Genomic DNA, 26,915 nt, shown 5'->3' with positions numbered 1-26,915 from the left:
AATATCAATTTCCAGCGAAATGATTCATTAGATTCAAACGTCTCAATCGTATTGTAGTAACTGTATGTTTGCATCTTTCGATAGTTTCGTATTTAAATGAATAAACATGTTATCGGCACATTGTATTTATACAAGTTGATTTTTGAAATAAATATGGCACACTGTACACATTTGAATCATTTTATGGAATACAATAGCTGAGAAAAGAGGACATTTATAACAGACAATATATTGTATCGAATAGATATTTTCATTTGCATTGAGAAAAGTCAAGACAAACGAATCCAAAATGTAAACCGTGCAGATTGATAAGTAGACGCGAATTGCATTGGAAATTAAAATGGAAGGACAGAGAAAAAGAACGAAAGAATCTATAAGAGATGTCTGACATCGATATTTTGACATGAAAGACACATGTTTATTGCATCAATGTCTTTTTAAAAATGCGTATTTTTCATTTCAATTCTCTTTTTTTTCGTACGTTTGCCTCGTCTCGGTTGTAACACCCACGTTTAATTTGATTGATGACTGCCTGACTTTTCATACTCATCGGTACTCTATTTTTACTCGTATAGATTCGTCATAAAGTGCATTGGCATGGTTTTTTTCACTGTTTTTATTCAAATTCATTCTCGATCTTCTATTCCTAATATTTTAGCCCGCATGCTGAATATACTTTGTAACACTCTATAATTTTGTTTGTATGTTGTTATCGTAGGGCAATTCAATTCATACAAAAGCAAAAATAAGTTGTGACCGAACTGACTCCTCGTGGGTCTTTTTTTTCTCCAAAAATGTTTGTGTATCAATCATGAATAACGCACTAAGCTGCGATATTGATGATTTTCCATTTAAATTTTATGTGACAAAGTACTCCTTATTCGTAAACGTGTTTGGTTGCTCGCCATTCGAAATACGTGGCCGATCTACATATGTTGTGATGCATAAAGCAGAACGCTCACTCAAACATGTGTTGAGCAGTCGACCGACCGATTTATTTACGAATTACGGAGACTAACCAGAAAATCAGCAACCGTGAGAAATACATTGTCATAAAAAATGCACGTAAAACACAATCGATCTATGGTTTGCGCATGCAAGTATATGAACAAATGGTTTTGCAGTTATTTCGTAACTTGTCCGTATGGGGACACCACCATTTATGTGTGTGAAACAGAGCGAATCACCTTGCGGTTGTTTCTTCAATATCATATTCATTATTATTATAATTTCTTTTGCAGCCTTTCTATATAGAGTTTTCGTGTCTGTCTTGTATTTGAGGTAGAAATGTTTAAAAATCACTTATTATTATTTTTTTGTTATTCGTTAAAAAGGAATGAACGAGAGGAAAAAAATTGAGGGGCAAAATAAAAGAAAGGTACAGTGACTTTGAAGTGTTTGAAGAGCAACGGAATAAATGTACGAAACAAAAGATGGAAAATAACAACAATTTTTTTTTTATTATAAACGCTTGAACACTGAGAAGACTTGAACTGTTATTGTTCGAAACTCAATGGTTGTAACTACATTAGTCTAAGCGTTCAATTCTTTACGTTGAATTATTCATCATCTTATTCTATGGATATGCGTACACAAATAGAATCGATTCCCTTTAGTTCAATTCAGAATCGCATTCGTGCGTTTTGCCCTTCTCATTCTTCGTATTTTCACTGAGGATTTCTTAAGCATCTTGTTTCACATTTTGATATTTAACATCTCGACATCACATTTAAATTGAAAATGCTCAAAGTATTTGTTCGCGGGCGTTGTCAACAAAAATGTCGTTCATCCCAACATCTTGTGATTGAAAGAACCATCTCGATGGCTCATTGACACAGATCGATTTTGCTTGAAATGGTTGCATCGGGTGCGTTTGGGGAAATCTAAATGTATGTTGGTTTTTATTATATGTATTTTGGAAGCGTGTCGATATTGTATGTCAATGGATGAATTTTGTGACATTTCATAAATTATGACATAATACCTTTCAAAATGAAAATAAATGTATTTCAATTGGTTTCTGACATTGGAAGATAGAACCAGAGACGTGGCCATAAAATCTTAATGGCCTCGTTGAGGGAGCGGATTCAATTGCATAAAAAGTGGTCAATGGTGTATTTTAAATCAACACGTTTCTTAATTTGTTTGTTTTTTTCTTGGTAGTGCAGGTATTTCGAATTCTTTGCTGAATCTCGTTAATAGAAAAACATAAATAATAGTAGTAATTAAGAGTGATGAAACCAAAATATGTTTTCAGTTTGTTTTTCATATTCATCTGGTGTACCATCCATCCATCCATCGATCTGATAACCTTCTTTAATTCTACACTTAAATAAAATCCCCCTAACAAACAAATTAATAATTTAAAATAAAAAATTCAAAACTATTAACAATAACAATAAAGCTGAAATGTAATCAGTGTGTGTGTCATTCACAAAACAACTTCAGGTTCGTCGCAACGATCAGTGAATAATTGATTCATATTTGGTTCATGTTTGTACTTTTTCCGAGTCGTAGGCCAAGATAACAGTAATGGCTCTTCAATATCACCAGCTGAATTAGGAATTTTATATTTTGTCAATTCGGGCTCATCAAGCGAAAGACATCGCTTTGCATTGTTTGAATAAAATTCATTGATTGGTAAATTATCATCACTGTCGTCCGATTTAATCTCAAAATCGATTGTTTGGTTATTTTTTTGTTCAAATAAACTTTCTGTAAAAAGATTATCATGCTTTGACTTTACAATGGGCGATGATTGTACATCGGTACTGTCATCCGAATAGGTGCTAGTTATTAAAATTTGCGGTGAACGTAACGGTGAAACGGGCTCTTTTCGTTTATACGAATCATTTAATTCGATGCGAAATACTTTTCGCGTACCAATTTGTAGGTACCGTCGAACCTCTTTGCATGTATTTTGAATGTATGTAGTTGTTAATTTCTCATAATTGGCATTGGAATGGCTATTTAATGATGTTGTCGACAACGATTTGTCATTGACAGAATTGAGTCGTGTTTGAATGGTGTCATGTAGTTCGATTTTGCCATCATCTTCGGCAATGTCGTTGTGTGGTATTTGCAAGGTATTCGCACTTGATGCATGCGGCAATAATTCAACGGGTGAATTACGTGTGAGCGGTTGCCAGCACAGTTCGGATGCAATTCGTTTCATATGAGGCCGTTGTGATCCGTTACCCATTTGTGTTAAATTCACATACGTTTCGGATAGACGTCGATGTGAAATGGAACGTCCGAAATTCAATGCATTCAATGACGGGCGACGGGATCCACATGTTGATGGTGTACGCGCTTGAATTTCATTGTTTATCTCGTGTTTGGTTTTCTTTTTTCGCCAATAATTTTTCACCGATTTTCTCAACACCTAAAAAAAATGATGGAATATTTATAAAGACATTTTTATAGCAGAGAAAAATATAGTTGAATCAAATAGACTTGCTCTCACCTTCGACTTCAACCCATAAATGATAATGTTGACAAATACGGTTGAATGCATCAGCATAAATGATAGAACAATAACTGACAATGGAATTTCCATATTTTTTGGAATGTTCCAATTGAAAATGGAGCTCAATGAACTATGCCATAATATTGTTACGTAATATGGACAATATAATAATAAAAAGGAGCCAACAATTTGGAAAACACTAGTCATTGGGCTGCGTGCTCGCAGCTTCGGTGGAATTGCTTCAAATGGCAATGGAAATGGATTTCGTTGATGTGTTATCGTTACTTGAGCGGACAGCGTGACTTGAAAAATTGCTCCAGCTATTCGATGACGATGGTATCTAGCAATCATGAACACCTGATTTATAGAAAAACGGGAGAAATGAGAATGAGAACAATGAATATTAACGTAACAACAGCCAGCACACAAATTAACAACACTGATTGAATTACTCTACTCTCTCACCTTTACGTTGCACAGAATAATTAATGATCCAGGTATAATGAATGTGCACATTGAAAATGTGATTGCATACCAAAGTGAATTTTCACTCGAGAAATTCGGTCCACAAATGCCAACGTCTTTATACATATGATATGGTGCAACATCGAATAATGGAACTGTTGCTCCGATAATGGCGATGAGCCAACCGCAGGCCAAACCACAAATTACCTTAAATATTTCGTCAAAAAACGTCGTTTGTTGTAAATTTTAATGATTTGTTTCATTCTAATGAGAGATTCGGAATTCGGTACTCTTCACATTTTCCTTTTCAACTAATTAAATATGGATTTCCGGGCCAATTGTCCATTTGCTTTATGCAAATGAAAAGCAGCAATCAAGGCAACGAAATCAATGTTATCTCAAATGTTTGTTTCGTTTATTTACTTGAAAATGAAATTTTTTTGAAAATTAAATCTTGTTCATAAATTCCAGCATTCTTTGCTCTTTCCATTCCAATGGAAAATATTGGAAAATGAGCAGATGACAGAGTTCTTCATTTTTCATTGCGAATTTCACATGGGATTATTGTTGTTGCTTACCTTTCTTGAACTAACAATAGCGTTGTAGTGGAGTGGCGCTGATATTGCAAAATATCGATCACAATTAAGGCCACACACTGTCCACACGGCAATTGGATGTAAAATTGTCAAAAAGAATGCATCCAGTTTACATATTGTGCTGAAGTTTTCGACCGGATTTGTTAAAATTGGTACCGAAAACACCAAAAACACAATGCATAACAATGATTCAATGATACCCAAATGAAATAGCAAAATATTACTTGGTGACACCTGTAAGAATATAAGCGTGTATACATTAGAGTATTTTCTTTTTCATCTACCAATAACGTTGCATTGAAATTGCAGTGGACCAATGGGAATTTTCAATAGCAAAACGCGAATTTAACATTTAACTACCTGTTTGCATAAAACCACAATGAACAGAACGGTAATATTTATTATTAGAGCTATTAATGATAGAATCGTGAGCGGGACAGTAAAACTCAGCGGCAACAACATTTCGAAACCCAAGCAATATTTTCGTTTTATTCCAGTTTACTCGCGCAACCCTCGGGTCACGAGCATATTGTTTGTTATCCATTCATTGCTGCAAAGATCAAGCAGAAAAAATATATTTAAAAAACACACACAAATGAGAATTTTTACAAAAAAAAAAAGTTTGACTATTCTCTTGATCAAGCGGTGAAATTAATAACATATTTCGATTTTCTTCTTAAAACAACTACTAGACTCTAACAATGATGGTATTGCTTGATGGCTGAACAAATTTGGTCTCTATTTAGGGCCGGTAAATAAGTAATTAATTGGCGGATTGTAGAGTGAAAATGACATACGCACATTAGAAAATAAAGTGATGGGAAAAATATGATTAATGATGTAAAAAAATTCATATTTTCGATTCGTTCATCGGGAGACTTTTATCTGACATCGCAATAATTAATCCTTTGTTTGTTAGACTTCAACTATGATATTACAAAACGAATCGGCCAAACACATGCAAACAGGCAATGTTGAAATTAGCGACTGTTTGCGATTCAGTGACCCAATGGTATTGTAAACATATTCCAGTCAGTGTTTTTTTTTTTTTCATTTTATTCTCTTTTTTTATTCATTTTTGTATGTAAAACGCAATTACATTTGTATTAATAGTTGAGATACACACCCACACTCGGATGTGTCGCACGAGGTCAAGTCGATTCAAAATAAACGACGAAAACAAAATATAATAAAAAAAAATCCATTACAATTTTAATTCATAACGGTTTTTTTTTTCTTGCTTTGAGACCCAACCGAAGCACTGCACTTGCAAAGATAAAACACAACGAAGGGAATAAACGAATGGAAACCATTGTGCCTGAACATTGGAGTTTAAACTATTTTATGGGGTGTTTCAACTCAATAAATGCCATCCACAAGACAAGCACACCATTTGAATGATTATTCAAACACGGAATAATGTCATCAATTAAACGACGTCGGCAAAACTTAACCTCTCCCCCCACAAACCAAAAAAAAAGTTAACTGCTTCGTATTATCTTTCGAACTTTTCAATGTCATATAAATTCGGTAACATTTGGAACTCACGAATATTTAATGGCAATCTGTCTGATGGCATGCAGCTGTATTATTTTTTGATCGGTAGCTTGAATATATATTAATTACGTATTGTACATGATGATGATAATGAGATGTCTATTTCAGAAAACCAGGAAATATATTCAGTTGGATTGTGACTTTTACTCAAAATAAATCCAATTTGACATTGAATTTCGATTGGTTGAATTAAAAATTTATTTCAACAAAACTACATAATCCTATAATAATTAATCCTCTTGTCAATCAATTTTGGTATATTTATCTCATGAAATGATATAACACACAAACACACCGCTAATTCCTCATATGTGTGTGCAAAATATCGTTTATATAATCCAAATATTATTTTGATGTAGATTTGAGTAAGAAGTATCCGCAACATGGTAAACTTGAATAGTGGTGGAATATGAGAACATAGTTGCTTTAAGATCCAATCTATATCATTAGCATTTAATGTATAAGCTATTCATGTGAGTTTATCATTTTTTATATTTATTATTGATAATAATGCAACAAAAGGCATTTCGTTCAGGTGACGATCGATTTTGAATTCCAACATAAGCCGGTTAAGAGCACGCAATCCACAATAATTACTATAGTTCCTTCTAAAATCCTTTGCCATATGTCTTTCATATATTAGTTTGTGCTGTATATGAGTGTATATAGTGATAATGCACAGTAAAATTAATTCGATCTAATTCATTGAACGTACGTATTTTGTTTCCTTTTTATAATTATTTATAAAAATCGCTTTAATTTTAGGTAAAGAGCACAAATTATATTTTATCATGTGGTGGCCTATACTGAACCTTAAATGGCATAAGCATCATTTTGCGTTTCCAACTGAATACTTAGATATATTAAGCGCAATACCACAAAAGATGAATATTTTTTGGTTTCTAAAATTATTTCATTTATCAAAAAAATAGCGCATTTCAGCATTGAAAGATGTTTTATAACTAGATTTATTTTGTATATTGTGCCAGATTCTAATTATGCTATCAAAAGTGATGAAACGACTCCGCTGTCCATTAATTATAAGAAATTTAAGCCTTTTCGCATTATATATCATCTCAACTCTCATACTCACAAACACTTAAAATAAATGAACTCATAAATTCAATGCTAATTGACGGTAGTAATACATGTTAGAAAGTATTTATTGTATTTTTGTACGAATGACATATTCGAATTAAACCGTTTTCAACAGTAAATCTAATGAATGTATTCAAGGTAATAATCACAATTCAAAGGCTTATTTTGAAGTTTTTTTTTTCGTAAAACACACAAATTCGATGGTTTGCGCGAACATAGCTTGCCACCTGTGAAACTGAAAGATGCGAAAAAGACGTCATACAACACATCGTAAAAATTTCCACCTATAAACATTTCAACTGTATCGAGATTTATGGCTGGCAATAATTAATTTTTTGCATCATTTTTCAAAGATCGCTACAATCCCGAAGGCATTACTTATATTATATTCCATCTGGATTATGCGTTCGGTTTTTTTTTGTGTCATGACTTCGTTTATTTTACGTGGTAGTTCCCTGACACCAATCTTATTTAGATTATTCGATTAGAGCTCCGATGAGCCAAACCAAACGATTTGTGATGAAGAAGCATATTGACATTTTTGAGGACATTTTTACTGGTATACAAATGTGCATGATCATTTTAATATGATATCTATCGTGGAAAATGAAAATAGTGTATTTATCAAGATAATGTATTTTATATCGATGTTTAGTTTTTCATTACAAAGTAATCTCTGAACGAAACACATTCACCTAACATCCAAACATATATCACAAAATGCACGATGCTATCGGATGCAACCATGTGATTAACTTATATAAGTGATTGATATGCTGTTACACATGAATGCAGGCATCTCCGTATCTCCCGCATAAAATGTCGTCATGTTCATTTTTAAAATGCACAATTATAAAACGTAAATTGGAAAAGATTAATCTTTTTTGATCGCCTTGTCCATTTTCTGTTCTCATTCGTTTCGAAGCTTGTAAAATGTATTTAGTGCACAAAAAAAGCGTTTCTAATACAATTTGAAAGAATCCAATTAAGTGAAATAACTTTGGTAAGCATTCTCAAACTTTACTTTTTTACGATTTGAACTTTTTACTATTCAACTATTTCACATTTTTTTAATGTCATGAATAGAAGTTTTTGTAATTGATACTTTTTTTTGGAAAGTTTACTTTGTCCATGACTTACTATTTATGTTGCGTCAAGTTTTTGCTTTAAAAATGAACGAATTTTCGTTTTAAGATCAAATCAAATTGAATGTGATAGTCCATTATTTTGAGGATCTTTGCACTTTATGAAAGTTACTCCGAAATCTATTCATAACCAATGATTTCAACGCGCTCGTACATTGTATAAGCGGCAATCTCAATGCTTATTACGATTTTATGGTGTCCTTTAAAGAAGCTATAGCAATTCAACAAAACTCTGATTGGATTTTTGTTTCGAAGATTCTTTGATTGCTTTCGATTTTTCAACGAACAAAATCCTAAATGTTTTATTCGCATTCAAATTATAGAATGAAAGAAAATGTTTAAACAATATATTGAATTTGGATTATTATTCCAATCGATTTCAGAAAAATAAAGAAATAATAAAAATAATATGCATCAATATAATATGGTTTATTAAAACTTTCACTTAGGAATAAAACGTACAGAATAAGCGGATGGTTTGGCATTTCGAAATCAATTTTCCATGGCATGAGTAATTGTTTGTTCTTAAAATATTGGCATGGCTAAACTTCTGTCCTCACCCACTCATCAAAATTGATTGATTTCGTTTAAGTGAAAATTTATCGCATTTTTTCTTCATAGAAATGTCAAACTATTTCATTTTTTAATGTTTTCCTTTCACAACAATCGATCAATTTAGACGATGCAAGACAGTTGGTATTCGAATTTCCAAAGTCAGGTTTAAAGTTATCAACGAAATAATCAGTAAACAACTATACCATGATATAAAATTGTCCCGTGTGAATCGATTGATATACTTATTTCATTAGGCATGTGGGCTCTACACTGTGTTGTGTGTGCGGCGTCAAATCGGGGGGGACAGGTGTTGCTCAGTATGCAATCACATAACATATGCCATGTATACATATTGTCAATCATTGGGCATTGGTCGCTTATTTCTGTTTGTCATTGCTTGAAGTTCATCATATTTTAACGACACGTTCTCATATATATATTCAATTCATTTGTCTTTGTGTATGCGTTGAAATCAATAAAAACTAGCGACAGACTGCGTTTGTGTCTCGGTAATAAGTTTTGGTCGTCATGTCGAACCAAAGGTACCAAACAGCGATGAAGAAAAAGTTAAAAAAAAGTGAGAGTGAGCGGAAACATTTCAACATGTTAACGATTACGAATCGTTCGAGCCATTCCACTAAAAGCGATATAAAAAAAATAGCGTGAAAAAATTAATCCAGTTTATTGGTAGCCATTGTTGTTGCTTGCAAGGACAACAATATTGTGCATGCACACTATCGAAAGCACATAAAACAACGCACAAATCGAATTTCAATCAATTTTTAATTTCAATTTTCTACAACATATCAATCAGTAAGACGATGGAGATGGAGAAAGAGAGGAGCGAAGGAGTTTCCGATTCGAATTAACCATGACCGTTTGACTATTCAATGGCAGTGCACCTTTTGTCGTTTTCATCATTTCTATTGCTGTTTTATAATAGTGAAAACAATCAACATCGGCATCTATATGTTCCCCTTTTTTTAAAATGTTGATTGATTTCTTCTTTTTTTCCTCAACAAAATACATTCATCACATCTTATCAAATCCCCGAGGAGTGCCCATGTAATGTCAATATGAAAAGCTTACGATATTCAAAATAAATTCTATTTGTGGGTTCCTCATTTTAACCCGTAAATAGTGTTGAATTCTACCTGAAAAACCATATGCATCGATCTCTTTTTTTATTGCTCACTGATTATAAAATCGAATAACAATGTTAAGGACAATCAGTGTAAATGGTTCCGGAAATTTTCCGAAAACTTAATAAACCTTGATTGCTATTTTTGGCACGGTCTTCTTCCACTTGTTTTTCCAAACTTCTTGTCGCCATTTCTTCTATTTAATTGTTTGACATATCGTATTTCGGCAAATTATTAGCCCCCCTGCTGTGGCATCTACACCAAAGCCACCAATGACCCGAAACACGTACAAAATACCAAATAAATTCGTTTATGAATAAATATTTGATGATTCAGTTTTTGTTATAATGTTACTTGCTTTGTGTGTATGAACATTATACGCTGTTTTTTCACTTCAACGCTTCTATTGTGAATACACGAAGAACGTGTGTATTTACCGAACTCTTTATATCTCTGTCTCTCAGCGAAAGACAGTTGTTACTTAAAGTGACATGAAGGAAAAGCTGCGTATCATATCCAAAAAAGGGTTATCGATTGATTTGCTCAAAATAATACGGTTGGGAATTGTATGACTTTAATTAAATATAAGGTGAATTATTCATTTGTGATGTAATAACATTGACTTCAATTGCACAATGAATAAAATGCCCTTGCTCAAGCAAGGTAAAGAAAAAGAGAATGTGTTGAATAAAAATCTGTCTGCTTTTTCGAAATCTTTTTGAAGTACATAATGCAATGCTGCTAATCAATGCTTTCGTTTCTATTGATTTTAACGCTTAAACATAAGCACGGGATAGTAATTGTTACTTATCGCTCGACTGAATCAGTTTGTAATGCTTTATAATGGCTAATGTCGCTATGTGTGATTTAAAGCACAGCCTGCTAGTCTGCTGTTCGGTGCCACATGTTCTTTTTTCATACGCTTAGATACTAAAGAAGCTTTTTTCCCCCGTGAACAGAACATTTTCGGTAACATAATATCTTTGGGCACTTTCTTTTTGAATCGCTAATTTAGTCTCTAGATTTTGTTTTGGTCTTTCTTCTTCTTTTATTTTTCTGCAAGGTAAATACCGTTGCTAATTTGATTTAATTGGAATGATTTTAAATAATAATTTATGGCACGAAATACCAAAAAAAATCACTTGTTTAAATATTAAATATACTTTTATCTCCAAGGTTATTTGGCTCGATATAACCACTCACTTGGTTGGAAATGTATTGAAATTGCATAAATTTATTCATTTTAAATGAAAATGCCATTATTGCTCACAATAAGTATGGTCAATTGATGATTCTAATGCATAAGCAAATAGCAAATGATGCATGCATACAAGACTAAAAAGAGTATTTTTATACTATTCCATAGAAATTAACTAAACTCGTGTGCTTCATAAACGTATTATTAACGTGATAGTTTTTAATCAGGAGAAAAGTGTCGGAATACGACCGTTCTCATTACGAAAAATTCCTTTTTTTTTTAACCTGAATCGGATTTCGAATGTATACGAATACACACCTCATGCTATCTCACCAACATCATGCTATCTCACCACATTTTTGAACAGCGACAAATTGTAAAACTGTTGTAACACTTTTATTGATAATATGCTTTAGTCGGTAATCATATTTTTTTTCGTTATATGTATAGCGTTCTCTTGAAATTCATTGATAATAATCAATCAATATTTTCGTTGACCGAGATTCAAAATAGTTTTACATTCTATATGATGGAAAATACATGTGTACAGAATTTAAATGATGATATCAACAAAATTGTTTGTATTTTAGGTTAAATGGAGAAGTGATTTGAATAAACAAATCACATGTCGAAGCGTTTTGTATTAAAAAAACGGAGCAAACATTGTGAAAAGAATGATTAATAATTTTAAAAATTTAGTATACAAAAAACCAGCAATGAAATAGAGGAAAAAGAAACTAGAAGAAAAAAGATAAATTTACAAAGTTAAATTTGAATTGTTTATAAACTACGATTGATGCATAATGTAGACTGCCATTAATATGTCAGCGTATATTCACCGTGACTTTTATTGTATATTGTGGTTTTGATTATGAATCGTTTCATGGTCAGCAACCTTATACTTCTTCGGCTTCTACAAATCAATGAATATAAGTCAAAAAATTCTAGGTAAAACGTATTTCAATTCATATGATAAATAAACATATAACTCTATATTTTTCTTTCTATTTATATATATATTGTTTTTCACATCGAATATACTCAGACCTAATGGCATCGAACTCATTCTTCGCCTATCGCATGGAAGAATTGTTGCATGGTTTTTAATACGCAGAAACAACGACAGGATATAAATTATATTAATTTTCTCCTTGATGGAGATGTATAAAATAACGGAAAACGATTAATATTCCAAGCAATTTTATGTTCTATCGTTTCTATTCCAAAAATGATTATCTTATTAAAAATTGTTGATCGCACAATGTGATTGTTGACATTATACAAATCAAACAAAAAAAAAAAATAAAGAAATCAAATATTTATTGGAAATTTTTCGATGTGCAAATATCGCTTTTTTAAAAGCCAATTAACAAAGAAATGTCAAGGCAATGTATTTCTGTCCAGATCTGTCGATTTTATGAAAAAGTAAAAGTTTCCACTTTTTCGAAGCTCAGAAGCTTAAAGTCATTTTGACATATATTTCAAAATTTGCTCGGCAACGAAAATGAATATAATCAGAAATAGTTCACGTAATTATGTTATGATTTGAATGGACATTGGCCTATATACACCGGTGTGCGTTGCGTATGTATTATAAAAAATTTAAATTTCAAAAAAAAATTCGCTTCACATTGTTCAGAGTAGCTTGAAAAAACCATTTGGGCTTGGAGTTAAATGCGAAAGAATTGGCATTAGAAATAGATATTGACTATATATGGATTGAAATGAAGGCTAGATAAGATTTCAGTTTTTGTTATTTAACATTGCGTTCGATGCCAAAAGAAAATTTGATAAAGTTTATTGCTAACATTGGTCCTTCATGCAATTACATTTTCCACTTGATGCTCACTCAACCTCCTGCTCCATTGCCTCGCAATTTCTTTTTCGAAAATGTTTTTTAAGTATTTACTTTCATCTGATCGATGCGAAATGTGTTTACTCCATACAAATTCTACGCGTCGTCGTCGTCGTCGGTTGAAATGGAATGTAAATGTAAAAATTAAAAGTCACGACGAGTAACTTCTGGTGCGAGAGAGCTTTCGGCAATACGGAAACACATTATCGTTGATTTGCATTGAAATTGTATCTGATAATGAGCTCATTATTCGATGTATATCAGCATGTTAAAAAATATCAATTCAATTTGTAAATATAGCGGCAAACACCGAATGTAGATCAAGTTCGAGTTCCAATTTCGTTGTCGTTGACGATGGTGGCAGTTGTGTTATTTTTCTTCTCATTCCACATTTCATTTTAATTATTTATCGGTGCGTATAGTCACCTGTGATTCACAATTCTATGAAAATACTTGGCATCAATATTTTAATTTGAGGACTTTGTGCTATACAGGTAGACTCTATACATGTTCATTTTATCAAAATATTAATGACAACTATTTTCATTGAACTGTGTGAGCCTTTGATGTGAGCCAAACAAATGAATTTAATCCCGTGTCCGCACAAATCTATATTGGATTTTATGGAATCGTTTTTAAGGAAGTTTCGTCCATTTCAACAGAGATGATTCCAATATGCATTTCGTCACGTTTTAAATGCTACAAATTTGAGGCACGTGAATGACAGCTAATCTAATGACTCGAACACAGGTTAATTATGTCTTTGCGCGCTTTTGCTTAGTAATCAATTTAAAGTATTTCTGTTAAAGTCGTTGAAGTGAAAAATGCAATTTTAAAACGTCAATCCGAAATTCAAGTGATATTAATCAAGTAAGTGACTGAAAAAGTCTGATGAAACAAAATGAATGGAAGAGCAGAGCTTACACAGATATTTGAAAGAAATTTTTCGTAATTTCACAGTCATATACACTTTTGATTTTAAATCGTATCATGTTTATCACCAAAAAGCAAACATCCATAATTCATTTCGTTTACTCGGAAAAACGTCGACAAATTCATGGAACACCTTTTGAAAAAGATTGCACATTTTCCAACCAGATTAAATTTCAACGATCATCCTTTCATTTTGAACACACACACACACACAAACTGGATAGAAAATAAGAAGCAAATCGAAAGATTGAAATTTACCGAGCTTTAATGTCCAACACATTATTTGCTTATTGAAATTCAATGAACGCCACTGAATTCACTCTAATGGTATGAACGTAATGTTACAAACGTTACACAATTCCATCCCACCTAGGGTACTTATCACTTCCGCAACTCAAGTGTTATCTACGAAAAACCTTCCTTCGTTGCAAGGGTGTATGTAGGTGTTTTCCATTTTTTTTTTTAGAAAAATGGTAAACGTTTATTTCTTTTTTTTGACGCTTTTAAAAATGTAACTTCGGTTTTATTTTGATTATTTCGAAATGAAGCTTTTTTTGTGTCATGAACTAAATGGGAAAATAGCAGGAATAATTTAAATTATTATCACCAAAACCGACATAGTAATGGCATTGTTTTTAAGTAAACAGTTTGATGAATCAAATTATCTCCGTAGAGGTTCGAGTATAAACGCAACCGTAAGCACATATGCTGTTACCTAGTTGTTTAGCAACATTTTAAGTTTAAAACGTAAACAATCTCATCTAGCATAGAAATTTACCGTGCATATGTGCACAAAGCTGTACAGTGGTTGTGTATGCAGTGCATTCCATCACAGTGCAAATCATTTTCGAAATATTTTGCGCTGTTTCGTTCAACACAGAAACCGAAACCGTTCCAAAATCGGTTTGTATGAGACGTGTTTGCTTACTTTTGAAGCATATACACAGTCAAAATAAATCTAATCACCATTGAATTCGCTTGAAACATCCGAGTTTCTAAAATGCAATCAAACAATTTCAACTTTAAAATTGATTTGCGTTAAACGAATCTGCCTATGCAGAGGTAGGGAGAGAGAGAGAGAGAGATGTTTGTAAATGTGCTATACCTGTATCTGCATATATTTCTTAACTAAATTTAAAAAACGGCATACATGGTTTAAAACCGCAAATGAAATTATGAAAAAGCTTCAAGGCGATCTTTTTGTATGCTGAAAGTATGTGAAACCACACACATTTAATGAAACATACTGTGTGTATCATTATTTTGAGTCAAATTTTTGACTGGGACCCCCAAAAATCTGCGTCCAACACATGAATTTCCAAATGAATGGGGTAGAATAAAAACTACTTCTCGAAAAATGTTTAAACACGAAACCTAAAAAAAACTTTCAATGAAAAGTGAATCAATTTTTTTTCGTCCAATTGATGTGAACCAAAAAAAAATTGTTCAATAAAAGTGAACCCAAAAAAAAAATTCATTTTAGTGTATTTTACACTGAAAAAACCGAGTGAAATTTTTTTTTTGGTTCACTTTTATTGAACAAAATTTTCTTGATTCACTTCAGTTGGACAAAAAAAAAATTGATTCACTTTTTATTGAAATTTGTTTTAGGTTTCGTTTTAAAATAGCAATTTTTCGAGAAGTAGTTTTTATTCTACCCCATTCAAATATACTAGTCCGATTTTATCAATTGAATTTTAGTTTGTTGTTTTTCTGACAACTTTAAATAATTTCCAAAAAATATGCGCTGATTATGATGAATGTATTTGGGGTGCTTTCATTTATATATGATAATTTCAGTAGATTTTAAATTTAAATAAATGCTGTATGGACATAAAAAGTAAGTTTATAGAAGATAGAAGAGGGATGATGCTCCCCTAATTGAAATGAAATTGAAATGACAAAAGAATATACGAGGGGCACATTTTCATACTTTTCAAAAAGTTTGATTGTATTTTTATTCAGAGAAAGTCGTAAAATTGTATCAATCGACTGTCATTCACTACATTATTAACCGTCTTATGTTCAACATTTCACATTATTTAAATTTCGCGAATAAGCCAATAAAAAAAATTCTACACGCACATACCCAAAAAAGGCAACGCAATTGAACATAAATATGGATATGCTGCTGCGTTGTAGGCTACACGCCTTGTTCTGCTGTGTATCAGGGAACATTTTTGTTTCTTTTGCCTTAAACTTCATTATTTAAAGGGATAAAATATTGAACTGAGCGAAAGCTACCGCTAGAGCTCAGGTTCGGATGAGCATCGAGGACAAAATTCATTTTAAAATCCTTCCTGATACAAGAAAAAGAACAAGATATCTTCTCATCAGAGAGATTCAATGTCATGTATGAGTTTGCGATGTTTGATCTCTGGTTATTCAAATGATGAGTTTTTTATCGTCGTCAATTCAAAACTTCGGTTGATATAAAGAGACGATAATTTATTTATCATTTTATTCATAGCCACAGTCGCGTCTCCTTTTGCTAAAACTTTCTAACCACGGAAACATTGTGATTTCGTTACGTGCATTCAACGATTCGATTAAAGTGATAAGAACAATTGATTCTACATATCAAATGACATCATTTAACGCATATCTCGAAATTAAATTTGAATGTTTGATATGATCTTTTCGATTTCCATTCAACAGGAGACAGTTCTACTTGGCACTATATCTTTGGCCATAAAAAGACACGTGTTTAACACTAGTTTATGCTTTGGGGTGTGTAGGATTCCGCACAAAATCATACAACGATATGCGAATACCAACCACATGTTTTTTAAATGGATTAAATTCATTGATGATTTTTCAATTTTCTTATTTTTATTATAAAAGTATGATCAGCAATTTTTTTTTTTCATTTATATCGTCTTCCCACTATCACATATGAGATATTATATTTTAGATGTAGTTGCTGTTCGTATTTATGTTAAATACCTCGGTACTACGATGATAAAAACGAAAAATATTCTGCACTAATTCGGCATATCATTTACAAACTTTGCATATGTCCCTTTTTTATTTGCCGTTTCAAGTTAATCAAAATAGATATTGCCGACTATAAAAGCGTATTGCCAGAAAATTAAATAAATAAATCATTAAACCAAAGTGAATCATTCGAATTTCGTTTTACTCTTATTTGTTTCACTTTTCCTTTTGTATATTGCTTTTTGCGGGCACCGGCATCGAATACACTTTTTACCAATCAATACATTAGGCCATTCGAAATGAAGTTTTCATCGTCGATTCTCATAGTTCGGAAAATAAGTGATTTTCAAAATTGCAAAACAATTGAATTTTATAATAAAAAATGTGAATTGGAATGTTTTTGATCTTATTGTTTTTTTTTTTAATATGCAAATGCCAGAAATGCAAAGCTTTTGAAGAAAATATGTTTATATAAATAATATTGGAATCGAAATTGAAGTGGAATTCGTCGAAATTCAATGAAGCATGATGAAATTTTCAATTTGGATAAGAGCTAATCGAGATTCGGTCATGGCCGCAAATGAAATAGACATCTTTTATTCCTAAATACCAGCGGGGAAAGAAAACTGTATGGTCCTTTTAAATAAAATTCTTATTCGAATGAATCAACGAAATGAATGCCAATAATAATTCATTGTATCGTTTTTGTTTTGAACAGCGTGCAAATAATTTATCTTCCTAATCGTATCAATGTTGGCGGAACATATGTGGGGGCATTGACCATAATATTCGACTTTAATAAATCGTATTGTTTAAGTAGTTTCACAAAAAACAAAAGGCTCATTAGGTAACCGAAGTTCGTACACAAATTATCTCAATTTCATATGCGATTTGTTTAATCAAAGCCTAATTAAGTCCCATTTATGGATCAATGAAAGATGTTTTATATCCACCAAATAGTGAAACCCACGTACTTTTTTCTTCTATACCCTTGTTTACTTCTTTTTCTTTACAGACTCTTTTGCCAATAATTCACTTTCATTCTTTCTTATTCTTTTGTGGCTTTTTCTTTCTCGCTCTCTCGCACTCTTACAGTTCGGGCATCTGCGGTATAGTTATTACTATTGTATATTATTATTAGTTGTGTTTGCAAACTCGACCGAACCCGACAACCGACAACATTGATCAATTTTATCCAAGAAATACACCAATTGCTCGTGTTCGGTGTCGGTGGTGAAAAACTGACCGATTCTTACAACGTCTATAATTCAAAGCATTTCCAGTAAGTTTAATAATTTAATGTTGTACAATTCTTTTAATGTTTATGAAATAGCTTTAAAGTTCGTATTTACGCCAAATGTCGAATCGAACAAAACTAATAACGAATAAATGAATTGGAAATTCATTAAAAAATCATCAAATAATGGGTAAAAATGACGATTCTTCCACACAAAATGACCAATAATAATATTCTGGTAACAGTATTCATTTGATAAGACTAATAAGATGACATCTTATTATTCGTTATAATATATTGTTGGTGTGTTGCTATTGGTCCCAACTGTATTCTCTCCAGTGTATTGACGGAAGTGTGCAAATAACGTATATATATATTATTGCATTGAATTTATTGGTTATTTCTACTTTGAAATGATCGAAATAGAAATCCGAGAATATTTGATTTATAAAATGCTGCCTCAGATCCCATAAGAGACTTTTGAAATAACCAAAAGACCCATCATGGGTCACCCATGGCATTAGCAATTTGTCATTTATAACTCGTTGCATTCGTTTCATGTGATGTGTGCTTTTCGTCGAAAATTGTGGCTTGACCCTTTCGTCAAATCGAAATTCATATCGTTCGTCATACAATAGAACTACGGCTACCCCGTTCTTTTGTATGCCATTTGCTTTCAGTTTTATTCATTTGCTTTTTCAGTAGAAACAAAGCCGCTATCATATATAAAACGGAAAATAGTTTTTTTAAGACTTCAATTTTTTTTTGCCCAGATAGGGGAGTATTAAAATATTAAATTATTATTTCGACAGTCCGATTATAGCGTAGTAGACAAATGTCGAGCTTGAGCGATAACATTGCGGGAAGGGAAGGATAAATAGATACAGAAGTAAGTTTAAAAAGAATTAATTTATTTACGTACAAAGACGTGTATATCAACACAACCGAAGTAAGAAAAGAAATTCAATGAAAAGAAAGTTTGAGATGTGAAAGAGAAGTGTGCTCGTAAAATCTCAAAGAAAAGGACGCGTTGAATAGTTTGTATTACCGCCAAACAAGAAAAAAAGAGGAGAAGAATGTTTTCTTTAGAAACTTTATTTCACTTCCTTTGTACATATCTTTATAATGCAGAGGAGAGCATCTGTAAGCGAGAGCAGGACGTGGACGTGTTTCCTAAGTCATTTTCATTCTCGGTTATCCATATATATATAAGCTTATCATGCAATATGAATACATTAATACGCACAATTGTAATTTGTAATATAGAACGAAAAACGGCGTTGAAATAGGCCGAAACAAGACAAGCAATAAATAACAATACCATTTTGCCGCATATGAAAAGAATACGCAAATTGAGTCGATAAATGAAATGCCATGTTACGTTTCGTATATCGTCCCCGTGAAGTGGTTGTTATTGAATGAGTGATGGAGACGTGAAAGATGCCGGTGAAAAATGAGAATAGAACATGGCTATGCAATGTATAAGAAAGACATAACGAAAAAATAAATTGAAATAACGAATGGAAACGACTTTTTGTTCTCCTTTCATTTCCTTAAAGCATGTTTCAGTTTCATCTCCGAGAATGTTGATAGCCTGCAGATGCACATAATGCCTCTGGATAAGTAACGCCGTCTCAATAATCTACAAATGACTTTTCATTTTGTCATTTGCTATTGTTGGCTTTGGCCTTTTTTGAAATGCTAGATGAGCTAGCGGCCTTCAAATTGAATTTTTTTTCCCTTTGAATTTTTTTCACTCGTTTAACTCATTATTCAAACTTTTCTACATCAAATGGCAAATGGATGTTCAAAAGTATAGTGACGTAATGAAGCTATTTTGTGTGTGTGTGTGCGTGTGTGTGTATATTTTTTTGTACGTGTGAATCAACACAAAATTCAATTCTTACCCCCATTCGCTTAAACTCTTTGTTAAACTTTTCATTCCATATGAAGTTTACTTTGGATTATCAAGCACATCCAAATGAAAGCTATTTGCGCTCACAGAACCTCTTTTTTTTCTGCAATGACACAATTTTATGTTCCACACGCGTATTTGTTATTATAAAAACCAATATTTGCATCAATGCAAAAATGAGAAAATTCAATTATTATCCAGTGTGGAATTCAACACTCTCCCGTTTGAAATTGGGATAAAGCAACAAATTTATTTCCGTTTGTTGATCTTGCCGACGGATATTCTGATCGTGGCAATTTGTCACACATTTTACCGGGTCGGACTTTCAAATTTGTTTCATTAATTCGAATCGAAAACGAAACGAAACTCAACGTACATTCGCATACCATCAGTTCTCTTTTGATTATTGAGTCTGTTTTTTTTTTGTCGTCGTTGCATTGTTTGGCGAAGCACGAATTCGTCGATGCTGATGCATCCATTTATCATGTTTTTGTTTATTCTCTTTCTATCTCTCTTGAAAAATAGTACTATACTTACCTACTGCCAGTGACCTGATTTAGAAGTTTTCAGCTGAGCGCACAGTTTAAACAAAAATTAACAAATTTTTTCGGTAGTTTACGTTTGATCGGAACGGAATGTTTGGTTTGTATTTGTTTTCAAATATTCACATTAATTGGTCGCTATCAAGTTGTTTCCACACCGTCAAATTCCAATTGAACGACTATGAATGACTAATTATAAGGGGGAGAAAAAGCGTCAAAGTTTAATCGAACTACGGCTTTTGAAATGGATTTTTATCGGAGCGATCAATTTCTTTTTAATGCATCATTTGTTTTTCGGTATGAGCTTTTTATTTTCAAGAATGCAACAGGATGGCATAAAACAAAATTAATAAATTGATAAAATCTTCTCTTTTACTTTTCCGCACATCTAGATGTGAGAAAGGTATTTTGTTTTTGTTATTATTTGATAACAAAACATTCACTAAAAACTGGTGAAATTTAAATTGGATTTAAAAGTGGAAATTTACAAAACGGAAAATGAAGAATAGCAACAGAGCGACCGGTTTAAAATGTTTCAATTCTATTATTTTCTATAAAATTCCAATGCATTTGAAAATGTTACGGTTTCTTGCCACAATTCGAAATTGGTTTGATTAAAAATATCACACACGAAATATGTTGACAAATAATTTATGTTCTTTTGTGTGATATCTAAGCATGTATGTTTCAAGGCTCATTTTAGAATGATTGAGATCTTAAAATGTTTTCTTGATATATATACAAATATATACGTTTGGCTTTATCTCTATTTGATGATTTAACGTTAGACGAATATCTAAAGCTGCATACCGAATGGATGCGGAATGTGATAAAAACCATAATTTAAATGCTCTCACTATCACGTGAAAAAAAATCCTTTTATTTGAATTTATCGCGGCGAATTTTAAATGTTTTTTTTTTATTTTATTTTTCTAAGTCATTCGATGGCTTGTGGTGACACGTCAGTTTTTTTTAATTATTATGTTAAATTGAAAAGGTGGTTTGTTTTCGAAATTGTTACGTACGGGTTTATATGTTGTGTTGAAGTTTGAGTAAATTAGATGAACGGTTGTTGTTCAACCGTTGAAGTTTGAACATGCACGCGTGTTGTTGGCGACTGACAACTGTTTAGGAAAACATTACGATGTGTTCCTCGAAAGAGGAAAACAAACACATAATAGAAACCGATATACGACAAGTAAGTGAATTGAATATATTGTAAATTGAATTTTCCGAATATTTGAGGTGACGCTTGCGCAATTCACACAGTGCCAATCAACCGACCGAACTCAAATCGCCAGTTATACAGGACACCAGCATACAACGAACATGCTTTTCTCTGAAACGGCTGACACGAAAACGAAATACTTCACTAAGCTTTGTCACAGTTTTTTGTGGAAATGGACTCGACTGTTATTGGTCTCAAGAGCAAATACAAACAGATTAGCGGATGGTTTGTTATTAAGACCCAACGAATTGTGGCAAGTGAAAGTGTTAGTTTCCACATTTTTTGAAACACACCCGAATAAAAAGCAACAACAGCAATTAAATGAGATATGTCCAGTGACCGGTTCGCGCATATTTCTATGCCTGATAGCTATGCTAAGCATAGCGGAGACGCAAGCCGCAACTCACCCGTCGCCATTCGATTTGAGCTATATTGTATGCGCACGGTCGTCTGCATAAACGAACATGTGCATTGTTCATATAGAGTGAACGGCGATGCGTCGGTTGCGTTTGCGGCTATGCTTGGCATATCTATGCTACCTAGCGTATTTAGGCAAGCATAGAAATATGCGCGAACCGGTCACTGGATATGTCTGATATAAATGAGTATAAAACTGTTCTAGTGTTGACCATCCTTGCCGCTTGTGTTAATAATGATAGCATTTGTAAATGAACACATTTTCGGTTTCAAGTAAATTTGGACATTTTATGCGTTCGTCTCTCTCTTCGTCTCCCTTTATCATTCGCTTGAATTTCCTTCGTTTCTTTTCTTCATTTCAATCACTTATTTAAAGCCATTGTATGCAATTCTTTAAATTCATTATCAGATAATTTGTCATTTGTCAACCGCACAATGTCATTTCGTCCGATTCATCCTTGATTTGAACTGATTCCCTATTGATTGGAATTCATAATGCCGTGGCACAACAAAAGACATTCGCTTGACGTTGTTTTTTTCTTTCTTTTAACAGCGAAAAGAAGCTGAAAAATCTCGTTCCATCAAAAAATTTAAGTGAGATAAAAGCAGTTAGCGTCTTTGATCTATGTACATTTCTTTAGAAGGCAATGTGCCCGCGACGACATATACGTGGATAAGAGCATGCACATATTGTTTGAATTCTTTTGTAATGCTTCAAGGTCGCCAACAGTTTTCACACTTTTAAAATTGATTAACAAAACGGCATCTATGGCAGGCCATGCTATTGAGGTCATTAAATATTAATTAATTTGAACTTAACTATAACATTTGTTTTATTTATTTCGAATTTTATTTTATATGCACAGATCCAAACAATCAAATGTACTGTTCCATTTTGTTTTATTAGACAAATGATAATTTAAATCAAAATTTATGATGAGTAACAAAATAGAGACAAAACAATTGATTTCGAACTGTGTGTATGTGGGGTATTTGTTTTCCATAAGGCGGCTTTTTTATCGTTTTAAATACTTTTTTTTAATGAATTTTACATCACGCATTATGTTGGGAGATTTTCAGCCAGATGAGTCAGCTCAGAGAACTAACGTCAAGCGCGATTGTAGGTGTTTTTATAACCATAACAATCACTTCTATTGTTTTCACTCCATTTCAGCGCCTGACGTTCGCCTCCTGAGCTGAATCAATTGCCTGAAAATGTCTCAATACAATGTCTGAAATATGACATATTACTTTACATTAGTTTGTTTAAATGATGACTTAATTTGTTTTTGTTTTGATTTGTTTGCCTTGTGTGGTGTAATATAAATTGCAATTTTTTTTAAAAATATGTTTTGTAGGAAGTTTACATAAAAAATTCTTCGGTTGAATGCGATATTGGCAGTCAAGTTCTGCCCGGGCGATCAAGTATTGATATTTCTATAACACGTAAACCACGGCATGTTGGATCTGTTATTTGTAAGCCTTTTGGGTTGTAAATTCGTTCGTTCTGTTGGTTAATGTACTTGGAAATTTTTCGAATGCACTGAAATAGGAAAAAATCAATAGAAAAACAATGCAAAGAAATCATGATATTAAAAAAAAAACATTGTTTACCTTTTCATAGTGCGTTTCTGTGCACAAATAAACTAAGTAGGCGGTGATACATGCCAGACATCCTTCACTGTACCAAATATATATCAAATCGAATTAGTTAATGAAGCGAATGAAACGCATTCGTTTAGCAAACAACAACAAAATCACACCCACCAGTATGTGCTGCAAGATCCCTTTTCAGCCTCAGCAAAGTATTCATTGAGTTTGTTGATTGTTACTTCAAACTGTTGTCGTTCTATCTGAATTTGTACGAAAAAAAATTAAGTAATTGAAGTAATGAATTAAGTAATTGAATCGAAACGGCATGATATAAAAAAAGAGATTTAAGGGAAAGAAACGATATTTACTCTGCCTTCCAATTCAGGTGGGAATCTTGTTTGGAATTTGACCGATGTACCGTCACTGTAATCTCTTTGAATGAACACTTTCATATAAGTTGGTTGGAGTGCCGGAGTGTTTGGCTGAGACATGATGTTTATATGTTTTTTTTTTGTGTGGCTTTAAAACACAAACGCACTAATCTCTTACTGTCCTTGTCTATTTCTTTACTTAGCAATTAGTGCACACTCTCTTCCGTCAATCTATTCACTCGATTTCGATTTCGATTGGCCAATTTAAATCATTCAAACAACAATAAAACGATACATGTTTAATTGTGGATGAATTATATTGATGTCACTTAAGGCCATCGATTTTTATTTTCAGTAAATCGGTCTCAACGTAAGCAGAATTGGATGGCAAACTCGCTGAAGAATAATTAAATGGAAAGTTTACTAATAAAATTAATATATATATATTTTCACATACATACGATGACATTTCAATGTTGTCAGTTTGCGGTACAAACGCCACCACATATTCCATTACAATTGAACTAAGCCAAAAATAAAAACACACTTAATTGGAAAATGTGACCCAATGAGTTGTGTTAATGTTCATTTTATATAAATACAATTTTCTTTGTGTAAAATTCAATTTGGAATAAAAAAATATTCAATGATATTGGAAATGTATTTATTTTACAAATTATAACGAAAGATCGACAAATTTTGAGACACCGTGATTCAAGGCCCAAACACAGATGGCAGTTATCGAAACAAATACGATATAAACATCATTTCGATTTATTGTGCGAATTTTAAAATGAATATTACTTGCTTACAATACACACATTTTCACAATTTCTTAAATCGAATTTTTCAAATTAATTTCATTACATTTATTTACCACCTTAAGATGTTCGGAATATAATATATTTCATTATTTTTTTTAGAATAACATAAAACCTATATGTATTGAAATGAAATAAAAATGTAATTATAAAAACATCTTGAGTTGAAATTGTTCTTGTAATAAATTCCAATAAGTTTTTTTTATAAAATTGCGCAAAATATCCGAAACAAAAAAAAGCAACTGTCTTGACACTTTTGAAACACTGAAATCCAAATAAGAAATTCGATTGAATGGATCATCAAAACAATTTGTCATGCATGAATATTGAGGTTATATCCGAATTTCAAGTGAACCGGTTCAGTTTTTGATCAACCGGTTCTAGCTTCGAACGCGTCCCTTGAAACGTCGTCGATGTACAATTCGCATTTTCTGTTCAGTTGTGACTTCATTGCATATACATAGCTGTCGCCATTTTCGTTTTGTAACATAGATTTTTTTTTCTCATACACAACCACTACTTTCAAAGTTAGCAGAGGAAGGCCGCCATCTTGCATCGCTGCTGTTCGTTCTAATCAAAAGACCATTTCAGTTCAAGTTATTGTCTGGTGCAGCAACCAGATTAATTATTTAAGCAAAAAAGAAAAATCATTAAGAAATAATATAAATCCCGACACACAAAAAACACATAAAGAAATTGGTAAAATATGGCTTTAAAAAGAATTAATAAGGTATGTTCAATTCAATAGTTAATAACACAAAGTGTGTGCGTGTATTTTTTTTCCCGATAAAAAAAAATTGTAGTTCAAACGAGAGAAATTTTTTTTCATTCGGTCGTACCATTGGACAGAAAAAATGAATGTGGCACAGACATATAACTACGTTAGACAATTTTTTCTCTGTTTTTTTTTCGATTTTTTTCAAGCTCGCTCGCTTGCACAATAACCGTTTAAATGAAACGAGAGAAGAGAAAAAAAAACTTTACGAAGAAAAGAACGTACGCCCTGCTATTTTCAGCAATCATCATCGCGCACCTCGCTCAATCAAATTATGTATTCGAAGGAGCCAACGAAAAATTTTGTGAACATTTATTGTAGTGTGATCATATTTGATTCGTTCTGGATGCTTCGAAATGTTGTTTGTTTGAACAAAAAGGGACGACTTTTTCTTCAAGCATTCAGATTAATCATACAGCAAACGATGAAATCAATTTGTTGAATAAAATGCGTGACTAAATATTTATAAATCTGTTGAAATTTTATATCGCGATATACGAAATATGCAAAACGAGAGACAGAGAGAACATAAACGTCCATGAATGCAAAATGTATTTTCATGTTGGTTTATTAGTTGTTGTTTTTTTCTTATTCGATAAATATTGCATACTGCTAATGTTTAACAATACAAATGCAATCAAATCAAAAGCTAAATAAATATATACAAGCAGCGAATGAAAATTTGACAAAAAATATATAACAAAAAAAAAATCACTGACTTAACGGAAATTCATTCAATGTGAAGACAAACACATAGCAGGCTAAATGAGTTTAAAAGCAATATAGTTGAATATGTGACTGATAGTTTTTGATTAAAATTCCTCGAAAGTGACTCATAAAAGGAATGGGAATTCAGTTGGGAAGAAACATTTTTGCTCACCACGACTCACGCAACTCTCGTGTAGTAAGCTAACGCTCTAAAATTAATGAAACATTATGCTCGCCGTACGAACGAGAGAAAAAAAAAGAAGTTTCACACTGTCACTCTCTAGCTCTCGTTCTTTCATTCACTCTCTTTCCTCTCTCTCTCTCTCTCTCTCTCTCTCTCTCTCTCTCTCTCTCTCTC

General features: G+C 32.4%; 3 protein-coding genes across 4 annotated transcripts in view; 1 reads left to right on the top strand and 2 right to left on the bottom strand.

The window, feature by feature from the left end:
- Window positions 1-1,196: 1,196 nt before the first annotated feature.
- Window positions 1,197-22,192, bottom strand: LOC116347014. 2 transcript variants are annotated; one of them, XM_031777384.1, is made up of 7 exons: window positions 21,502-22,192; window positions 20,640-20,833; window positions 4,891-5,080; window positions 4,513-4,764; window positions 3,935-4,141; window positions 3,467-3,826; window positions 1,197-3,385 (listed from the first exon to the last, which is right to left on the bottom strand). In XM_031777384.1, exons 3-7 carry the CDS (start codon window positions 4,990-4,992, stop codon window positions 2,432-2,434), a joined length of 1,875 nt encoding a protein of 624 aa, XP_031633244.1. In that variant the 5' UTR covers window positions 4,993-5,080; window positions 20,640-20,833; window positions 21,502-22,192; the 3' UTR covers window positions 1,197-2,431. The 2 variants fall into 2 exon arrangements, with proteins under 2 accessions (XP_031633244.1, XP_031633245.1); XM_031777385.1 differs by having other exon boundaries at window positions 21,670-22,192.
- A 905-nt stretch (window positions 22,193-23,097) lies between these two features.
- Window positions 23,098-24,687, bottom strand: LOC116347015 (golgin subfamily A member 7). Its single transcript, XM_031777386.1, has 4 exons — window positions 24,251-24,687; window positions 24,057-24,142; window positions 23,904-23,970; window positions 23,098-23,832 (listed from the first exon to the last, which is right to left on the bottom strand). Exons 1-4 carry the CDS (start codon window positions 24,371-24,373, stop codon window positions 23,692-23,694), a joined length of 417 nt encoding a protein of 138 aa, XP_031633246.1. The 5' UTR covers window positions 24,374-24,687; the 3' UTR covers window positions 23,098-23,691.
- An 829-nt stretch (window positions 24,688-25,516) lies between these two features.
- Window positions 25,517-26,915, top strand: part of LOC116346810 (ubiquitin-conjugating enzyme E2-17 kDa) — a 7,113-nt gene continuing 5,714 nt past the window's right edge. The window contains exon 1 of the mRNA XM_031777032.1: window positions 25,517-25,804. Coding sequence (XP_031632892.1) covers window positions 25,781-25,804 — 24 coding nt within the window. The 5' untranslated portion in view covers window positions 25,517-25,780. The remainder of the gene's footprint in view (window positions 25,805-26,915) is intronic.

Source organism: Contarinia nasturtii, unplaced genomic scaffold, assembly GCF_009176525.2.
Source record: "Contarinia nasturtii isolate CC-2019 unplaced genomic scaffold, AAFC_CNas_1.1 Cnas_scaffold_1699, whole genome shotgun sequence".
In the NCBI taxonomy this organism is placed as follows: Eukaryota; Metazoa; Arthropoda; class Insecta; order Diptera; family Cecidomyiidae; genus Contarinia; species Contarinia nasturtii.
Note: the sequence above shows the minus strand (reverse complement) of the source record. Positions and strands in the feature narration are given on the sequence as shown.